Source organism: Strix uralensis, chromosome 34 (genome assembly GCF_047716275.1).
Source record: "Strix uralensis isolate ZFMK-TIS-50842 chromosome 34, bStrUra1, whole genome shotgun sequence".
Classification (NCBI taxonomy): Eukaryota; Metazoa; Chordata; class Aves; order Strigiformes; family Strigidae; genus Strix; species Strix uralensis.
Genome location: NC_134005.1, coordinates 3,412,343 through 3,431,690, shown reverse-complemented (window position 1 = coordinate 3,431,690; position 19,348 = coordinate 3,412,343). Strand labels below are relative to the sequence as shown.

Below are 19,348 nucleotides of genomic sequence, written 5' to 3'. Positions count from 1 at the left end.
CTGCTTTTCTCCAGAGGAATCCCCCAGGATCACCGGCTGCTGCCTGGAAGGACACAACGGCAGAGAGGTCTCTACCTGAGCACATGCTGGGTTTGGGGCCGCATCCTGCCCCCCATGACCCTCTTTGTGCCTCTTTGTGAGGAACGAAACCCCCTGAGCCGGGCCCCACGGCTGACACACGGCTGTCCCCGTGTCCCCAGGCCACGCTGGGGCTCTCCTGAAGGGCTGGAGAAGATCCAGCCCTGTGAAACTGGGGGTCCCACTAGCCCCATCCCACCCCTCCGATGGGCGGTGATGGACGGCGAGTGCTTGGGGCTGGGGAATGGGCTCTGGCTGGGTCAGAAAAATCATACAATCACAGAATAGTTTGGGTTAAAAAGGACCTTTAAAGGTCCCTTTAGACCAACCCCACCCCTGCCATGGCCAAGGACATCTTCAACCAGAGCAGGTTGCTCCGAGCCCCGTCCAACCTGACCACGAATGTTCCCAGGAATGGGGCATCCACCACCTCTCTGGGCAACACGACCCTGTGCAGACCCCCAGCCCTGAGCCTTCAGCCTCACCTGACCGAAGACTTTATCTTCTTCCTCTTCTGCCCTGTGATCTCCCGGAACTGTGGTGGTTCCTGGTTAGGCGAGCTTGGAGCAGCGAACGCAGGACATCCCACTGGAACTGGGAGGAGAAACCTCGCCAGAAGAGCATCGCTGGGCCGCTGCCAGCCCCGGTGACACGCAGGGGTGCTCCGGCCCCTTCCCCAAAGGTCCAAGAGGGCCGTTCTGCTCCCCTCGCAGCCGCCATCGCAGCCTCTCTGCCCCCAGTTCCCCATTGCCGTGGTTTTGCGACGGCATCGTCAGCTCCCGGTGTGGGAAGGGGGAGTGGGGAGGTGACAGGGACTCTTTGGGGGGTCGTTTCTTGGCGGGGAGGAGGCAGTCTTGGATCACCATCCTCCCACCGCACCCTTGGGCGCATCCCACCCCGGGGCTCCGTGTTGGTGAAGCCAATGAGTCGTTAGGACAAACGGCTGTGCCGAGCTGGGGGGAAGCTTTGGCACAAGTCGGAGCCCTTTGACACTCAGCGCTGGTGATTTCCAAGTCAAATGACAGAATTTGGTTGCCCGCACTGTGGAAAGGAGCCGGGAGCTGCTTTACCTTGTCCAAGAGGTGGCAGAAACTCTCTTCTCGTCTCCTCATCCTTGTCTCGAGGACTTGTCTCGAGGTCCTGAGAAGAGCCCTGAGAGGTGGTTTGTGCACAAACTCCATTTCAAGCCTGGGAACGAGAAGACACCGCCGTGACCCAGAGCACCACCAGCCCTTGCCGCTCGCCGTGCTCACCGGCAGATTTTGGTATTGCCGTAAAGACTGGTTTTTTTCCCCAACTCTACCATGTTTCTCCCCAAGTCCACCATGCCCCATCCCCAAGCACAGTCCTGGGAAAAGGAGTCACCCAGCAAAGAGTCCAGGCCACCATGGGAAGGAAGTGTTGCCTAAATTCCTTGGTCCTACCCATTACAGGATCCCAGTTATTTAGATTTTCCATTACACTGAGCCATCACAAATGCATGGCTAGGTAGGCTTTTTTTTAAAAAAAGTTGCTCAAATTAATCAGATCTAGTAATAAATGAATGCAGGAAAGGCTTTTGCCTTTACAATCCTTTCATCCCTGTCTCCTGATTACGCTTCCCTCTACTGCTGCCCAAATCCAGATGGTTTATGCTTTGGGCCATTTGTTTCACGTACAGAAACTTTGTTTTCTGCCTCTTCTTTTCTTCCATGATTTGATATTTCTCAGCATGACACAGTTCTGCTGCTGTGTTCACTGGTAACATTCTCACCTGCCCACGCTCTGCGCTGGGTTTCTGTCCAGCTCCAAATCCAGGCTGCTATGACAGAAACTCCGAGTTAGTTTCTCACATTTGGAAAACTTCCCTTCTGTAACTGTCAGTGAGGCTTGAAACTGCCCCCACTGGCTGATAGACCAAACCCTTTCTCGTGGTTACTCAAGGAGGTTGTGGGGTCTGATGTCTTTACACTCGAGTTTCATGGCTGTCTTCATCAGCAAATAATTTAAATATGGGGGAAGCAGCAGCAGGCAGAGAATTCACTCTGAGAATGAACCATTTCCTCTGAACCAAAACACTACTGGGACCAGAGGTTACAGCGTCTGCATTTTGTAGAAGTTTTGGAAGGTTCTTGGGAAGATTATCCCTATGTTGTGACTACAGAGAAAGGGAATTTGCCTGCAGCGGAGCAATCTGCCAAAGCAAGTTTTGGCAGAACTGGGAGGAGGTGAAACACTGAAACCCCAAAAGTGTGCTGCCCCCGAATCCCGTTGCACTGTACCTGGGGAGCAGGTGGCATTCGACCTACACACGTGCTCTGGTGTGTATCTCCCACGGGGCTGCCAGCAAGCCAGAGAGAACAGAGGGAAGGTGCAGAATGTTTCTAGAGAAAGATGCAAGAATACGTGGTTAAAAACCAAAATAAACTAAAAAAGAAATACTGTACTGAAGAAAGTACTAGTTAACAAGGAGCAGTGGGAATAAATGGATGAAAGGGAACATTTGCGACGGCCTGGAAAGGCTACTCAAAGAAAAGGCAACACTTTTAGCACAGGTCACCTCCTCCCCTCCACCCGCGGTTTCGAAACCTACTTTGTAAAACCTAATTATGTGTTTCCTTCCCCGGATCAGGCATTTCCCCATCCTCCTTCACCCAGAATGCCTGTTCAGTTCATGAGAACCGTGCTGCCTTTTGACGAGAGCATCCGAGAGAACCAGGCTGTCCCTCAGCACCCTGCATGTGGTTCCCTGCGTTCAGCCCACTGCAGTCACTCCCGTCACGCTGGAATTTGTTCAGTTTTCTCTGTCTTTCTGCACATCCCAACCCCCACTGCATTAGTGCTAGGAAGGCTGACGAGTGTGGAAAGATCTGTCAGCATAGTTTTTAAATGCCCAGCTCACATCATTGCAATTTTCTTTGCAGATTTAGGAGGGAACTGCTCAGGTTCAAAGGGTGATCGCAGCTCGTGATCGTGTTGCCAAATAGAAGGCTCAGAGCAATGTATCCAGCACGGCTGGTGCTGCTGCAGTGCTCTGTGCTCTCAGGGAAGAGCACTGTAGTGCATTTCTCAAGGCAATTAGAAAGGCGTGGGAAAAACCCCTTTTCCTTCAAAAAAGGGAAAATAAAATCTTTTTATTGGGTGCACAGTTAAGCACTACTTCTGTACTCCCCGTCCATCCCCTCCCTTCACTTTTTGGGTACGACCTGAAGGACTCAGACAGAACGGCCTGTACTGCTCCGTTGTTAGAGGGGGACGTACTGGAACTTGTAGGCTACAAACCTTGGGAGGCCTGATAAAGGGAAGAGAAAAGCACTGAGAAAAGTGCTGATATGGTGAAGAATTGCTAACCTGTGAGTCATGCTTGATAAAGGGCCGAAGACGGTGCAGACAGCTAGGAATTTAGAGTTTTTTACAGGAGTGGCTTAGTTGCTATTAGTCCAATTGCTAAAGTTTCAGTAGCTACCGATTAGCGCGTGCTGATAAGAATTCTGAAGCATAGCAACCAGTCAATTTAACACACGCATCTTCTGATTTTCTATAAAAATGAGTGTTACATGTAATAAAGTGAGAACTTTGCTTCCATCAAGCCTGTCTCCCGTCTCTCAGTTGCGGCATTCACTCCTTCTGACTAACAAACTCGCTGATTTCTAAACATTTCTGAATTCCAAACTCACTGGCTGTTGTCTTGCCCCAATCGCTTGCTCTTAAATCTTTGGCTTTTGGTGGGAGAAGAGGTAAAAAACTTCTCTGTAAAATTTATACGACCAAAACGGGAACAAAATTATTAGTTTTTATTGCCTGCGATGGCATCTAGCACGTAACACGGAATGGGACTTGAGGTGTTTCCGCGTTGTTCAGAATGATACGGATTTGCCTCCACTGCGTTATCACCGGAGTTTGGGTGGATAGCAAATTAGGGAATCTCAGGGAAATCGATGCCGCTCCCTCAGGAATCCCACGTTGCAGCACACTGTCTCTAGGTCACCACTTGCTAAGGGAAATATGCGAACACTGGGGTTTTGTGGCCTCTAGAAACGTGCTTCTGTTAAACAATTGAAAGCGACTACATCTTCCCTTCTGGACCTTTCCAGAACATACAGTCTCACAAAGTACACCACAGACGGGGGTTATTCTTCTCAAACGGTGCCCACATTATCCATATTTTACACACACTCAGGAGTCAGTATGAACAAAAACTAGTTCTGGTTTTCACAGGGCTTCTCTTGAGGGACAAACCCATCTCACTCACCTGAATGCAGCAAAGACAGGAATTGTCATTCGGTGCGTTTATCTCTGGGCCTCAAAGGAACCTGTAACACACATGAAGAAAACCCTTGTTTTCTTGGGCTTTAAGCAAGATGACTTCTTTAGGGATGAATGGGAAGTACAGCTCTCGAGAAACACAGACACGTGTTTTCATCAGCGTGGGAAAAAACAAGTATGATCACTCAGTTTTAAATGTGTTTTCATTCTGACTGATCCCACAGCAAAGAACCTGGAGGAAATGGCCTTATTTTCAGTTTCAACAATGCTGGAAAGGGCAAGAAATGAGAACCTGACAGCACCACGGTTTTTCACTGTAAAATTAGATGATCAAAGTGTTATTTCTGGCCGTCATTGCTGCATCCTATGAAAAATCTCTTTATAAGCAGAGAGGTGGGGTTGCTTTTATTCCCTTTGCTCGTCACATCATTTCAATTGTATTTCAGGCAAACTGCCCAGTGCCTGCAGTGTGCCACAGCCCGCAGCCCCCGAACAGCCCTCCCAGCTCTGCAGCACCAAGGCTGCGCTGTGTCGCTTTTCAGGAGTTAGATACTATCCAGTAGGAACAGATGATCAGCTTCAGAGAGCGGGGCCTCTCTCACTGCTACGCTTCTTAAGCGAGTGTATCGCCCCAACGTGGGGCGGGACAACGGCAGTTTTATATTAATTGTGCTATAGCTATAGCAGTTAGTAAGCGACAAGCTCTTGTGCTGGTCACGGGTTTGTTTATTGCTCTGCTTATCTTTATTTTGCTAAGCTCGGGAACATGCTGGAAGAAATTGGGAGTGGAAGGATTTGGGCAGATTCCTAGGACGGTTATCACCTCCTGTAGCCTGGGATCTTACCCCTGAACAGGCAAGCAACCCCGCAAAACTGACACAACACCTGATAGAAGGGTGCCTTGTCTATCCCGATGAAAATCAGCAACTCCTAGCGCTGTACTGGGGCCTGGCCTATGCTTATCGAGCTGCAGTTCAGTGCTCTCAAAGGACTGTGGTGGAAACGGGAACTCAAACAAAAACAATAACAGCAGAGATTGCCCCAGTAGTAAAAAAGAAACAGTGGACAAGGAGAACAACAGGTCCATACCCTCGATTAATAAGGGAGGAGAAAGAAGAGGAAGAAGCAGGTCCTTCAGCAAAGGGGTCAGAAGAGGGAATAACAGAACTTAAACAGGAGGCAGAAACTACCCGGTCCCTGACATCATCAGAACTGCGAGATCTGCGGAAAGACTATAGCCGCCAGCCGGGTGAGCGGATTGCTGCCTGGCTGCTTCGATGCTGGGATAATGGGGCTGATGCTCAGCAGCTGGAAGGTAAGGAAGCCCAACAGCTGGGTTCCCTTGCTAGAGATCGAGGAATTGAAAGGGGAATTGGAAAAGAAACAGGAATTTGCAGTCTGTGGAGACGGCTCCTTTCAAGTGTTAAAGCAAGATATCCTTTCAAGGAAGATCTTACGGACAACTCCCCAGGGAAGTGGGCTACTGCGGATGAAGGTGTCCAGTACCTGAGAGAACTAGCAGTGCTGGAAGTCATCTATAGTGGTCCAGATAATGATGAAGCCCCTAAAAATCCAGAGGATGTCCTGTGCACACGGGCCATGTGGAGGAAGGTGATTAAAGGTGCACCATCCTCGTATTCTGCGGGCTTGGCTGCGATGTACTATCCAGAAATGGATGTGGGAGAAGGACTAAGATGTACGCCAACTGTGGAGGCAGTCTCTTCCTGGCTTCAGAACTTTGAAGAGAGTCTTGGAACCTCCTCATCTCTACGGGCGAGTGCCTTAGATGTCAGGAGCACCCCAAGAAATCGGTTCTCTTCCACCCCAGTCAGAGGGAAAGGGAAACCTAGGCACATGACACGTGGAGAACTTTGGTTCTTCCTGCGTGACCAGGGGGAGGACATGAGGAAGTGGGATGGTCAACCCACCTTCAAATTGGAAGCTCGTGTACGTGAATTGCGAGGAAAGACCCCTGCCAAGAAGACAACATCCAAGAAGGTTGTTAATGTAGCTGGCGTGAAACCGCAAGAAAGTAATCAGCGATCTCCCAGATACAGGAAGACTGAGATCACCTCCCTTGGCCCTGATGAAGGAGTTTCCGGCCTGGCACAGCAAGGGTCAGACAGTGAATACTCTGACCAAGAACAGGAATAGAGGGCCCCTGCCTCCAGCCAGGAGGAGGAAAGGGATGATCGGGTGTATTGGACAGTGTGGATTCGATGGCCTGGCACATCAAATCCACAGAAGTACCAGGCTTTAATCGATACCGGGGCACAGTGTACATTAATGCCATCAAGTTATAGAGGGGCAGAACCTATCTGGATCTCAGGAGTGACAGGCGGATGTCAAGAACTGTCAGTACTGGAGGCCGAGGTTAGCTTGACCGGGGATAAGTGGGAAAAACATCCCATTGTAACTGGCCCAGAAGCCCCTTGTATCTTGGGCATTGACTACCTCAAGAGGGGGTATTTCAAAGACCCAAAAGGATACCGATGGGCTTTTGGTGTGGCCAGTGTGAACACAGAGAAGGTCAAACAGTTGTCTAATCTGCCTGGCCTCTCAGGAGATCCTTTTGTTGTAGGACTGTTGCGAGTTAAAGAACAACAGGTGCCAATTGCCATGAGGACCGTGCACCGACGGCAGTATCGCACGAACCGAGACTCTCTGGCTCCCATCCAAGAACTGATCCGTCAACTGGAGACCCAAGGTGTCATCAGTAAGACACATTCGCCTTTTAATAGCCCAATATGGCCAGTGCGAAAGTCTGACGGAGGGTGGAGGTTGACAGTAGACTATCGTGGCCTGAACGAAGTGACGCCACCACTGAGTGCTGCTGTACCAGATATGTTAGAGCTCCAGTATGAACTAGAGTCAAAGGCAGCCAAGTGGTACGCCACAATCGACATCGCCAATGCATTCTTTTCAATTCCTTTGGCAGAAGAGTGCAGGCCACAGTTTGCTTTCATGTGGAGGGGTGTCCAATATACCTGGAATCGACTACCCCAGGGGTGGAAGCACAGCCCCACTATTTGTCATGGACTAATTCAAACTGCACTGGAAAAGGGTGATGCCCCTGAACATCTACAGTACATCGATGACATCATTGTGTGGGGCAACAAGGCAGAAGAAGTGTTCAAGAAAGGACAAAAAGTAATTGAGATTCTTCTGAGAGCTGGGTTTGCCATAAAGAAAAGCAAGGTCAAGGGACCAGCACAGGAGATTCAGTTCTTGGGAATAAAATGGCAAGATGGACGCCGCCATGTGCCTATGGAGGTTGTCAACAAGATAGCAGCTATGTCTCCACCGACCAACAAGAAGGAAACACAAGCTTTCTTAGGACTTGTGGGATTTTGGAGGATGCACATTCCAGGTTACAGTCAGCTGGTGAGCCCTCTCTATCAAGTAACTCGAAAGAAGAACAATTTTGAGTGGGGTCTTGAGCAACAACAAGCCTTTGAGCACATCAAACAGGAGATAGCTCGGGCGGTAGCTCTTGGGCCTGTTCGGACAGGACCAGATGTGCAAAATGTACTTTACACATCAACTGGGGAGCATGGCCTCACATGGAGCCTCTGGCAGAAGGTAGCAGGTGAAACTCGGGGTCGACCATTAGGATTTTGGAGCCGGGGATATCGAGGATCAGAAGCCCACTACACTCCAACTGAAAAGGAGATTCTGGCAGCATATGAGGGGATTCGAGCCGCTTCCGAAGTTGTTGGTACAGAAGCACAGCTCCTCTTGGCACCGCGATTGCCTGTACTACATTGGATGTTCAAAGGAAACATCCCTTCTACACACCATGCAACCAGTGCTACCTGGAGTAAATGGGTAGCGTTAATCACGCAACGAGCTCGACTGGGAAAACCCAACCGTCCAGGAATCCTGGAAGAGATCATGGACTGGCCAGAAGGTAGAGATTTTGGAGCACTGCCTGAGGAGGTGGCTCGTGCCCAAGAAGCACCACCATATAACGAATTACCAGAAGATGAAAGGCGGTATGCTCTGTTTACTGATGGATCCTGTCGTGTGGTAGGAAACCATCGAAAGTGGAAAGCTGCTGTGTGGAGCCCCACAAGACAAGTCGTTGAGGCCACTGAAGGAGAGGGCGAGTCAAGTCAGTTTGCAGAAGTAAAAGCGATCCAACTAGCCCTAAAGATTGCTGAACGAGAAAAGTGGCCAGTACTGTATCTCTACACTGACTCCTGGATGGTGGCTAATGCCCTGTGGGGGTGGCTACAGGAGTGGAAGAAGACCAATTGGCAGCGCAGAGGTAAACCCATCTGGGCTGCTGCACTGTGGCAGGACATCGCTGCCCGAGTGGAAAACGTGGCTCTAAAGGTACGTCATGTAGATGCCCACGTGCCCAAAAGCCGTGCCACCGAAGAACATCAAAACAATGAGCAAGTAGACAAGGCTGCTAAAATTGAAGTAGCTCAGCTGGACCTGGACTGGGAGCGCAAGGGTGAGCTATTTGTAGCTCGATGGGCCCATGAAACATCCGGGCATCTCGGGAGAGATGCAACGTACAGATGGGCTCGTGATCGAGGGGTGGACCTGACCATGGAGGCCATCTCACAGGTCACTCATGAATGCGAAACATGTGCTGCAATCAAGCGAGCCACACGAGTAAAGTCTCCCTGGAACAGAGGGCGATGGCTGAGTTTTCGATATGGTGAGGCCTGGCAAATTGACTATATTGGACCATTGCCACGAACACGCCAAGGCAAGCGCTACATACTCACTATGGTGAAAGCAACTACTGGTTGGCTTGAGACGTACCCTGTAAATCATGCCACTGCTCGAAATACCATCTTAGGTCTTGAAAGGCAAATTTTATGGCGACATGGTACTCCTGAAAGAATCGAATCAGATAATGGAACCCATTTTCGAAATAATCTCATAAACTCCTGGGCAAAGAAACATGGCATTGAGTGGGTGTATCACATCCTTATTACCCACAAGGGTTGTTTTGTTTTCCTATCTTATTTTCTTTCCCTTCTTTGCCCTATTGAGAAAAAAAGGGGAAAGGGGGGGAAGTGATAGAGCGACTTGGTGGGTACCTGGCATTTAGCCAAGGTCAAACCACCACAGCGAGTAAATGTTCAGTCAGGACGATTCAAGTGAAAGCGGGCACCTTCTCCTTGAGAATGACTTACAGCATCACAGTTATTTCACGTCTGGTATATTTACCCTGTTACTCCTTTCCATCGGTATATATACTTAACTGCATTTCTCGAGAAGGAGGAATTTTATTGCTTTTTACCTTGGATAGGCCCTTCTGTCAGTGCTGGCAGAATGCACCTTCCCCGGCCTTCCTGGGGAATCGCTCGGCGCTGCTGAGGCCGCCCCCGAGTGCTGTGTCCAGCGCTGGGATCCCCAGGACAAGAGAGGCGGGGACAGACTGGAGAGAGTCCGGGGATGGGCCACGAAGGGGATGGAGCACGAGGCTGAGCGAGCCGGGGCTGTGCAGCCTGTGGAAGGCTCAGGGGGATCTTGGCAATGTGCACCAACACGCGATGGGATGGAAGGAGGCAGACGGAGCCACGCACTCCTCAGCAGCGCCCACCAACAGGGCAAGAGGCAACGGGCACAAATGAAACACATAAAACCCCACCTGCACACAAGAAAACACACTTTTTGTTACTGCGAGGGTGGGTCAAACACTGGCACTGGCTGCACAGAGAGGCTGTGGAGTCTCCAGCCTTGGAGTTACTCAAAATCCAACCGGACATGGTCCTGCACAACTGGCTCTGCTGGCGCAGGGGGGGTGGACTCGATGACCTCCAGAGACCCCTTCCCACCTGAACCCCTCAGGGAATTCACAGAATCACAGAATTATCTGCGTTGGAAAAGCCCTTGAAGATCCTCCAGTCCAGCCATGAACCTCACCCTGACCGTTCCCAACTCCACCAGATCCCTCAGCGCTGGGTCAACCCGACTCTTCAACCCCTCCAGGGATGGGGACTCCCCCCCTGCCCTGGGCAGCCCATTCCAACGCCCAACAGCCCCTTCTGCAAAGAAATCCTTCCTAAGAGCCAGTCTGACCCTGCTGCAAAATTCATTTCCCTTCCCTGGCCCCGCTCCCTGCTGCAAAATTCCTTCGCAGCCGCTCACCCAAACGCCCTCGCTCCACCACGGCCCTGGCAGCCCCGCTCTGAACGCAGCGCCGGGCGGTACAAATCCTGTCGCCAGGTGCAAAGTCTGAGTTGCTTAAGGAAGAGCTTCATGGCGGTGAACTGCCACTGACTGCCCTGCGGGAAGATCGGTGCTGTGCCACGCCGGACAAGTATTGGCTGGAAAAAAACACCCAACCCCCCTTGAAAACCCCGCAAAAAACCCAACGCACCCCGCAACGCCTCAAACCCCTCCCCCAGAGCCCTCCCCCCATCCCACCCCCACCGCCCAAAATAAAGAAGCAAAGAGACCTTATTGCCTGTGCTCTGTGCCAGCAGCGTTACACACACTTTCCCTTGGACTCTCCGAAGGGTGTTTCCGCGCGGCGCGGATCGCAGCTGCAGGGCCCGACACCGGGAAGTCACCCCGCACGCAGCCTCACGGGCTGAACTGGGCAGAAAAAGGGTTTATTTGTGAGAGGAAGCGCGGCTGCACGGCCCTGCCCCGCGGCTGGCTCCGGCGCCGGGCTCTGCTCAGAGCCGCGGCTTCCGGGCGGGGTCCTGCCGTGCCCGGGGCGTCCCTGTGCCCGCCGGCACGCGCGGGTCAGGCGCTGGGCCGGGCACCTCTAGCGGGGGCCTTGCCGGAGCTGCCCCGGCCCCGCCCCGCCCCGGGACGCTCTTTCCGGCGGCGGCGGCGGCGGCGGCGCGTGCAGGTACCGCGCGGCGCGGGAAGGGCCCGGCCGGGGCCGCCGGCGCCTGGGCCTGGGGACGGGCGGGGCGTCTCCGGGCCCGGCCGCTCGTCCCAGCGGGGCGGGGGAGCCGGCAGCGGGGCTGAGCGGGCGATCGGGTGCCGGGGGAAGAAGCGGCGGGTGCTCGGAGGGGAATCGGTGCCTCTGCTCGGGCACTGAGCTCGGTGCGTGCGGCCTCGGCAGGGCCGGGGGGAGGAAACGCGGCGAGAAGTGTCTGAGGGGCAGAAACGAACTCGGTACCTTCCGGGGCAAAAAACCGCAGCGGGCAGAGCTGTTGAGGTTCATCTGCTAAAGAAGCTGCCAGGTCTGGGAACACTGTGCTGCTGAAGCTCCTCCACTGGCGATGTTGTCTGCGCTCACCGTGAATTCTGCAGCGGCTTCTCCAAATATTCCTTAGCTACGGGTGTTACTGGGGTTTTGTAGACAAGCGCTTTGGGGTTTTCCGAATGCTTCTCGGTGCACGTTGAGGTGAAAGATGCGTCTGGCCAGAGGAAGAGGCAAGGTTTGGATTCTCTAGATGCTGATTTGCACAGAACTACAGATTGCTGTGTATTAAATTATGTTTAAATAATGAGGGAGCAATTGTATGGAATGTACAGTTACGGACCAGTTTTGATGCATGTGGAGTGTGTTTACACTCTAGTACCGTACAAAAGAAGTCTTGTGGTAGTCTGTTGCTATGTTGTGCTCCTCAAATCTGCTTTTTTTCCTCTGTTTAGCTGGAGATTTCTGTTCAGCGGGTATTTCTCTGGTGTGCACTTTCCCCCGAGCAAAAGGGCTCAGTCTCAGTCTTGTTGCCCTGAGGTAGCTCCGCCGTAGCTGAAATGTCTCACCATCTCTTCTGTCTCCTGTTTTCTCTCTCAGGGGCCCCGTGGTGAAGAACAGTCCCCAGAGGGCTCTGGTGCTCGCAGACAGCGGCTTGATGGCTTGTGCCGTGTCCCTCTGGTGCCGTCTCCAGGAGCGGGTGAGTGGCGTCACACCGCAGTAAGGCAGCGTCCCGCTTTGGGAAGAAAGTGTGCTGGGTTGGAACCCCTTGGGCAGGCCGGGAGGAGGCTGCCTTCCCGGGTCAGGGCTGAGCGCTGGCCTGTCTTACCTGATGTGGAGTTGATGTCTGCCCCCGCTTTAGCTCTAGAACTACTCTGAGAGCCGGGGAGCTCCGGTTCCCTTAGGCTGTGTCCTTGGAGCTTTCCCACGCTGTGGCATCCCGTTGGCGTCCCAAACTCTGACCCGGCGTGAGGAGAAGGGGCCCAGTTTGAGTTTTGTCCCGTTTGGGCGCTGGGGAGGCAGAGTTCTGGGCTGAACGCTGGTGTTAGAGGAGCTGCTTTCCCGTTCCCTGCCTGCAGCTCTGGATACCCCAGGGGACCAGCGTTAGCAAGTGCTGGTGGAGAGACGTGGGGGTGACCGTGCCCAGCCTGCCTGGGTGAGCCTGTTCCGAGTGCCCCCACCCTGTTCAGTCCCACCTGCACCTCCAGAAGGCTTGAGGGGTCGTGGTCACGTCTGCCTCGGGTCACAGTTAACAGTCACGGGTTCAGGTCGGCTTTTTAAGGCGGAAAAGCAACGACGATCTATTTTCTGCTGGGGCTGCCGGTTCCGTTTAGGGTTTGCAGTCGCCATCTCCTGGCGGGTTTAGATTCGTCTTGCACATTCACACACTCCTTAAAATGCTGTGAGCGGCCACTGCTTTGCACAGCAGTTCAAAAGTTTCTGGCAGTCCTACCTGTATCTTGCAGTGTTGTGGGACAGGCACATCGCTGGTGGTGTGTGTGCTTCTGGTTTTGTTGTTTGTTGGACGTCTGGGGGTTGTTTTTTTCAGGAGAAGGTGATAATGAGCAGGCTTCAGCTGACACTGTTGTTTCCTGGAATTTGTACTTTCCTAGTGACCCCCAGAAACGTGGCCAGACGTGCCACAAATGGTATTTCCCGGGGCAAATAGAGGGATTTCTCAGTGCCTGTGAGTTGCAGGAGACATTGGAAATAAGCCGGGTGGTAGATGTCCCCGCAGCTGCCAGGAACGTTAATGATCAGAGTTACCCAGTCTCTGCCCGTGAATCCATTTGTTCTGTGGCTGATCCTCAGTACCAGCTGCTGTCTGTAATTGTGTCTCTCTGGTTGCACAGGATTCCTGGCTGTACCAGACCGGCTGCATGAAATAAATGTGGACTTGCTGGGTCGGTGGCTTTGTGACCATCAGGCACCTTCTGGAGGACGCGGTGGGGGAGCAGAGAAGGTATTAGGTGGCTGCTTTTGTTTGTTCAAAGCTCAGTGGAGATTATTTTGTGTGAAGCTGAAGAGTTTGGGGAAAATAACGTCATGACTCTTAGGAAATACTGTGTAAAGTGCTCAGAGTGTTTTGGCCCTTGTTTTGGTTCTTTGTTGTGTCACTAACACTTGTCCCCCAGTCTTGAAGTGCTCTTGGTTTGAGGCCTCACTTTAGGACAGTCTCTGTACTGAAGTAGGCCTTGCCGGTCACTTGAACCCTGTTAAATCAGGGTCTGAATTGTTTTTGCCGTTGGGAATTCTCTCTTCTTTCGTATTTGTAGAAACATTACTGCTTTAGTGCATGTTAGTCCCGGGCATAATCGTGTTTGACATGGCAGCAGGAGATGGTGTAACCTGGAACAGACTCCACTGACAAATGGATCATCGAGCAAGAGATTCTTTCTTCCCCCCTAAAACTGAAACTAGTTGATCTGAAGCTCTTTGTCCTCACTCCTGAAAAGGGTTTGTGGTTTTTTAGCCTCTCCCATTGAAGGTCAAGGCTGTTTCTTGCATTTTTGTTCCTTGCAGAAGGGGAGAGGTCCCCTAAGAGAAGGCTGCATCCAGGAACTCTCTTTTCTTTCTTCCTGAAGAAACTCAAATTTTAAGTGTTGTTTCTCTGCACCAGTGTTACGACAGCACACCTGGTAGTCTGCAGAATGGCCCGTACAGTTTGCAACGTCGTGTTTAAAGCAACCTCCAGTCATGTTCTGCTTCTCTGTTTGCCAGTTCCCTGACGTGTGGTGTTGGTGGGGGGCGCTGGCAGGTTACGCCGGAATGTGGGAGAGAAACCGCGGCTTTACTGTGCCTTGGGGCGGGGAGACGGGGGTTTGCTGCCAGCCCAGGAGCATGGTAAGGAATCCTTAACTACCTGAAGTTCACTTCATGAAACCTTCAACTGGAAAAGTGTTTTTTCTCCTCTGAGTGTAACTGGTCACTGGGCTGCAGTTTGATTAGAGGGCAGAACAGGGCGGGGCTGCTGTAGGCGGCTCCTGGGGGAGCACGTGCTGCTTTCCAGGGCCTGTGCGCTGCCACCCCCCGCACGGGAGTCAGCTGCTGTTCTACACAGCTGGGGCTCCCCAAACACCTACCACAGGTTGTTTCTCACAAGACCACTTCGAAGATCTCTGTCAAAATCCTATTAAAAAGCCTCCCTTGCAAATCTTTTGAGCCTTTCTTTCTCGAAAGGCTTTTAGATGGGGTCAAACAACAACTCAGCTGTCCAGTGGTGCGATGAGTTTTCTGCTCAAAGCCTGGAATTAATTTATTTTTCATGACTTCAGAAGGCTTTTGTGTGCAAGGGAATGGCAGCGCTGCTCAGGTGTTCTTTATCCATAAAGTTAAACAAATTAGGAAAAATGTTTGTGAACTCCCTGTTACCTTTGCAAGTGCCACTTCTTTTTGCCAAGGGAATCACAGCCAGGACAGAGGATTATGCCCCACGCTGTCCCCCTGCCCCCCAGGTGATGACCTTCAGCCCCAGCCTGGTGCCCACAGCCACCTCCCCTGGCACCACCACTGTCGCCAGTGTCCAGCCCGTGGCCAGACTGGTGTTGATGGCACCTGCGGTCCCAGTGTCACTGTCACCAGCAGCGTCCAGAAGGACATCGTGGTGTCCCTGCCCCCAGCAGTGACACCCCCATGGGTGCCCCCACCCCAGGACCCAAACTGTCCCCGTCAGCCACCACCTCCCCCAGTGTCCCTCCCAAATCAGAGCCTGGGACAGTCCACAACCACCCCCCCTCCTCTGCTGGGAAAGCCAAGAGGACCCCCGGGTGGTGGCACAGTGCCCCCAGTCTGCCCAGTGACCCTACTGGGACCCTGATGCTGGGGACAGGGGGTAGCCTGGGGGTCCCCCACTGTCCCTGTGGCCCCTCCCAGTGTCCCGTGATCCCTCTATGGTGACAGAGACGGAGGCTTGGGGTCCCCAGAGTGTCCGTGGATGTCCCCCAGTTTCCCCATTTACCCCCCCCAATATCTCCCAGTGTCTCCCAGTGTGCTCCCCTCCCAGGGGAGGGCAGGGCTTGGGGTGGGACCAGCTCCATTAAAACCAGCAGTTCCCATTCCCCGCCCCTCTTCCTCCAGCTCCCAGTGCCCCTCCCTGCACCCACTGACTCCCCCAGTGCCCCGCCCCGCCGTGCCCCTTCACTTCACCCCTCTCCGGCTCCCCCTTCGCCGCCGGCTCCAGACCGTGGCGGTGCTGCAGTGGGTCTGCTCCTGCCTCGCCCTCAGTGAGTAGCTGGGGGTTGGGGATTTGGCCATTTGGGGAGGGGGGTGTTTCCCAAACCCCCTGACCCCCCTCGGCCACCCCCTCCTCCTCCTCCCAGCTGCTGGGGACAGCGCCGCGCCTGCAGCAACCTGGGCTTACTTAAGATGGGGCTTAAGCGGGCGCCCAGGAGATGGCGAAATCTTCTCATCGGTCGCTGTAGGGACACGAGTCACCACACAGCGCCTTAATGCTCATTTTGGGGAGAAAGAGACATTTTCACACATCCCTGACCTCCAGAGATCCTTGCCTGCCGGTACTCTGCTCGTTCCTAATCTAATGAGTTTTGTTTGTGCCTTCTGTGCTCTTTCCCCGGGGAAAAGAAGGGACCCGCGTGTGGTGGGTTGATCTCAGCCAGGAAAAGCCCGACCCGGGGATGGAGCAGCTGATTTCAGCGGCGGCCTTGGGAGCAAGGACAGAGGTGGTCGGGGCTGTGGGAAAGGAGGCGGGGAGGAGGGCATGTGGGGAACACCAGGAGAAGAGAGAGAAGAGAAGGAGGCACTAAAGGTCTGAGTGTAACCACTGCAAACGTAAATTCATCAACAAACTTCATCTGTTTGTTACAGAGCGGAGATGGAGCCAAGGGGTGACATTCCCCAGCACAGTGCTGCCCAGGCACTCACGGACACGGGATTGCTTAAACCAAACTAATTTATTGGGGATTTCTTCAGGGTATTTGTCTATCTCTTTTTATAATAAAATAAATATTATTTCTATTGGGTATTTATTGACGCCCTCCTGCGCCTCCGAGCTGGAGCAGCGTGCCAGCGGAGCGGGTCAGAGGCTGCGCGGGAAGCGGGGACCCGGCTGGTGTTGGGGTGCTCCCGGGGCAGAGGAGGCGGCGCAGCACGTTCCCCGTCAGGAGCTGCCGGGGGTGCAGCAGCGCGTTGCCGGCAGAGCCCCCGCGGTGCCCAGCGCTGGCGGACGACGTGGCCCAGGGGTGGTCTCGGGGGCGCGAGCAGCAGGCGCTGGGGGATGTTGTTCTGGGGGCACTCGTAGGCGCTGCCCTGTCCCAAGGCTGGATGCGGCCCCGTCAGGAGGGAGTTGTTGGGGCGGGCTTGCTTGGCAGGCGCCGCGGAGCTCCCCGCCTTCTGCAGAGGCTTGTGTCCAGCCAGGGTGTCACTGGGCTCTGCTTTGCCCTCGCAGTCCTCGTCCTCCCCTCTCTGCTCCTCGGCACCGCTGGCGCTTCCCCGCTGGCTGCTGCTGTCGCCGTCAGCGCCGCTCTGCCTGGGCAGCCAGTAGAGCCCCAAGAGCACGAGCAGGGCGTCGGCGGAGGCCCAGAACCACCAGTGCTGGCAGGCCCCGAGGAGCAGGCCTTCCGGAGCGAGGCCGCGCTGCTCCTGGCTGCTCTGCTCCACCTCCTCCATCAGCCGGGTCATCTCCTGCTGCTCCTGCTCCTCGCGCTGCCGCAGGAGCTCTTGCGTGGCCGCGTCTTGCCGGTCCCCGGCTCTCAGCACGTACTGCACGATGCTCAGCAGGGTCAGGACGCGGGTGATGAACACAGCCATGGTCTGGAGGAGGAGGAGGGAGAGAAGGGGCTCAGTGGGGCTGGGTGGGAGGGAGGTGGCGGCTGGGGCAGCAGGGGAGAATATGCCGGGGCTGGGGCCGGGTGGGAGAGGGCCCGAGGGAGCTGGGAGGCAGTAAGGGGGAGGGTGGTGAGCGCTGCAGGGACGGGGACATCTCCCCACAGCCCCCGGGCACTGGCCGTGGCTGGCAGCCCCGGCACCCCTGCGCCCAGCCCCGAGGGCGGCACCTGCCCTGCCCCAGGCGCTCCCCGCAGCGGCTGCGCCCTCGCCCCGGCTGTAGAAACCCCCCTGAGGGGCCAGAGCTTCTGCCCCGGCCCTCGTCCGGCCCAGCCTTCCCCCCACCAGCCTCACTCACCGCTGGCCCGAGCCGTACTGCAGCGGGTGCTGCCGGCTGGCACCCTGGTGACATCCCTGGGTGACTTCTCCTCTGTGATGTCACAGGCACCAGAGCCCCACGGGGACACCCGCCCCTTGGGCCACGGCCACTGCCCCCGGCTCTGCAGCCCCCTGGCAGGACAGAGCTCCTGGGGCCCCTAAACAGAATCACAGAATCATTCAGGTTGGAAAAGCCCCTCGGGATCATCGAGTCCAACCATCACCGGCCTCTACAAAGTTCTCCCCTACCCCACATCCCCCCACAGCTCATCCAAATTCATACCAGACCTGCAGGTCACACTGTCCAGGAAGGAAGTGGCACCTCAGCTGGCTGGAGCTGTCACCCACGGGCAGAGGTGGCTTATGTTGGCAACGCTTTAGAGCTTCCTTCAGCTCTATTTTCTGCTCCGATCCTCCCGTCTTTTATCACATTCCACCTCAGTTTCCCACTTGCAAAACACCAGCTGAGCAGCCCAGCCGGAGAAGGAGAACCCCCGGCGAGGAGCTGGGGATGGGGAGCCTTGGTGCTACCCCAAGGTGCACCCCGCTGCCTCCTGCCTTGGGCACTGGGTGTCTGGGTGGGTTTGCTGTGAGATGAGGCTTCCCAGCACTGATGCCCTGGTTTAAGTGCTACTTTAGACAGGTGTGTGCTGCCTTCCTCCAGTCCTGCTTGCAACGGGACAAGATTTTTCTCCTCACACTGCAGAGTTGCAGAAGCTGATGAAAAGCTGAGCTGGTTCAGCCTGGAGCTGGTGATTGCAGGCATGGTTTCTGAGCAGCAGGTGCGAGCCGATGGCACTCGTTGCTCTGATTTATTACACTCTGCCATAAATTCGTAAGACCCCACTACCAGAAGAGATCAAAAATGGGCTACTTCAACAGGCCGTAGTTTGAGGAGCTTCTCCTTCCCCCCCCCTCTATAAAGAGCCTCACCCTGGAGCTTGAGATGTCTTTAATTAAACAGAAGGTTTATACTGTCACCAGAAATAGAAGTCTGGAGATGCTGATGCCCTCATCGGGTGTTTCCTGCCATTGTCCTGGCTGTCGGTCCTAAAGCCTTCAAATATTGCAGGTGCTTCTGACAGACACAAGCAATGGCAGCTGAGTCTCATTTCCATGTGTTCCCCGGCGGGGGCACCTCTATCATGTCCCCAGCGTGGGAAACCAGCTTGGACCGCGGCTCTGTCATGGCAGCAGAACACGCGTGATGAACTGTTTCCTGCCAGTGCTGTGCTGGGGCCGAGAGACAAATCCATAGGAGGAAACATTTCCACTGAATGGGGGTTTTTCCCCTTCAGTTTCACTCCTTTTGTCAGCACACTTACCTAGAGCAAATATTTAACTTCATTCTTACAAACAGTCCCCGCTGTTTTCAAGAGGAATGGAGAGTTCCTGCAGCACAGGCACCTGCTGCTTGTTGCAGGCTGGTAGCAACCCACTGTTTTAAACACAGCTGCAGCTACAAGCCCATACCCCTGACAGCCTGTTGGCCAGCACCCCAGCCCTTCTCCTGCCCTTTCCCTCGACCTGTTTTTAACACACACTCTCAAATCCGTGCTTTTTTTTCCCCCCCTCCCCCGGAGTTTTTCCAGTTTCTGTCTCCCTGTAGAATAAGAAGCCTTGACTCACGCTCTGTGCTGTGCTGGTGCGGAGGTGACCTGGCAGCAAGCAGAAATGCCTGTGTGATGCTGGGGGGACAAAAATAAGAGCCCCCTGATTTGGGAGGAGTGCTCCCAAAAT

General features: G+C 54.2%; 1 protein-coding gene and 1 long non-coding RNA gene across 5 annotated transcripts in view; one reads left to right on the top strand and one right to left on the bottom strand.

Annotated features, from left to right (window-relative positions):
• LOC141936832 (uncharacterized) overlaps positions 1–19,348 on the top strand; it is a 172,982-nt gene that overhangs the window by 40,981 nt on the left and 112,653 nt on the right. Inside the window, exons 7-8 of the mRNA XM_074854155.1 lie at positions 12,050–12,149; positions 13,303–13,412. Of these exons, the coding sequence (XP_074710256.1) occupies positions 12,050–12,149; positions 13,303–13,412 (210 nt within the window). The remainder of the gene's footprint in view (positions 1–12,049; positions 12,150–13,302; positions 13,413–19,348) is intronic.
• On the bottom strand, positions 17–11,014 carry LOC141936809 (uncharacterized). Of its 4 annotated transcripts, none has more exons than XR_012626814.1 (9): positions 10,749–11,014; positions 10,438–10,616; positions 9,587–9,937; positions 4,310–4,370; positions 2,340–2,441; positions 1,832–1,879; positions 1,149–1,266; positions 564–672; positions 17–43 (listed from the first exon to the last, which is right to left on the bottom strand). It is a non-coding gene; the product is annotated as an uncharacterized LOC141936809 (long non-coding RNA). The 4 variants fall into 4 exon arrangements; XR_012626815.1 differs by having other exon boundaries at positions 1,832–1,876; XR_012626817.1 differs by having other exon boundaries at positions 10,438–10,574.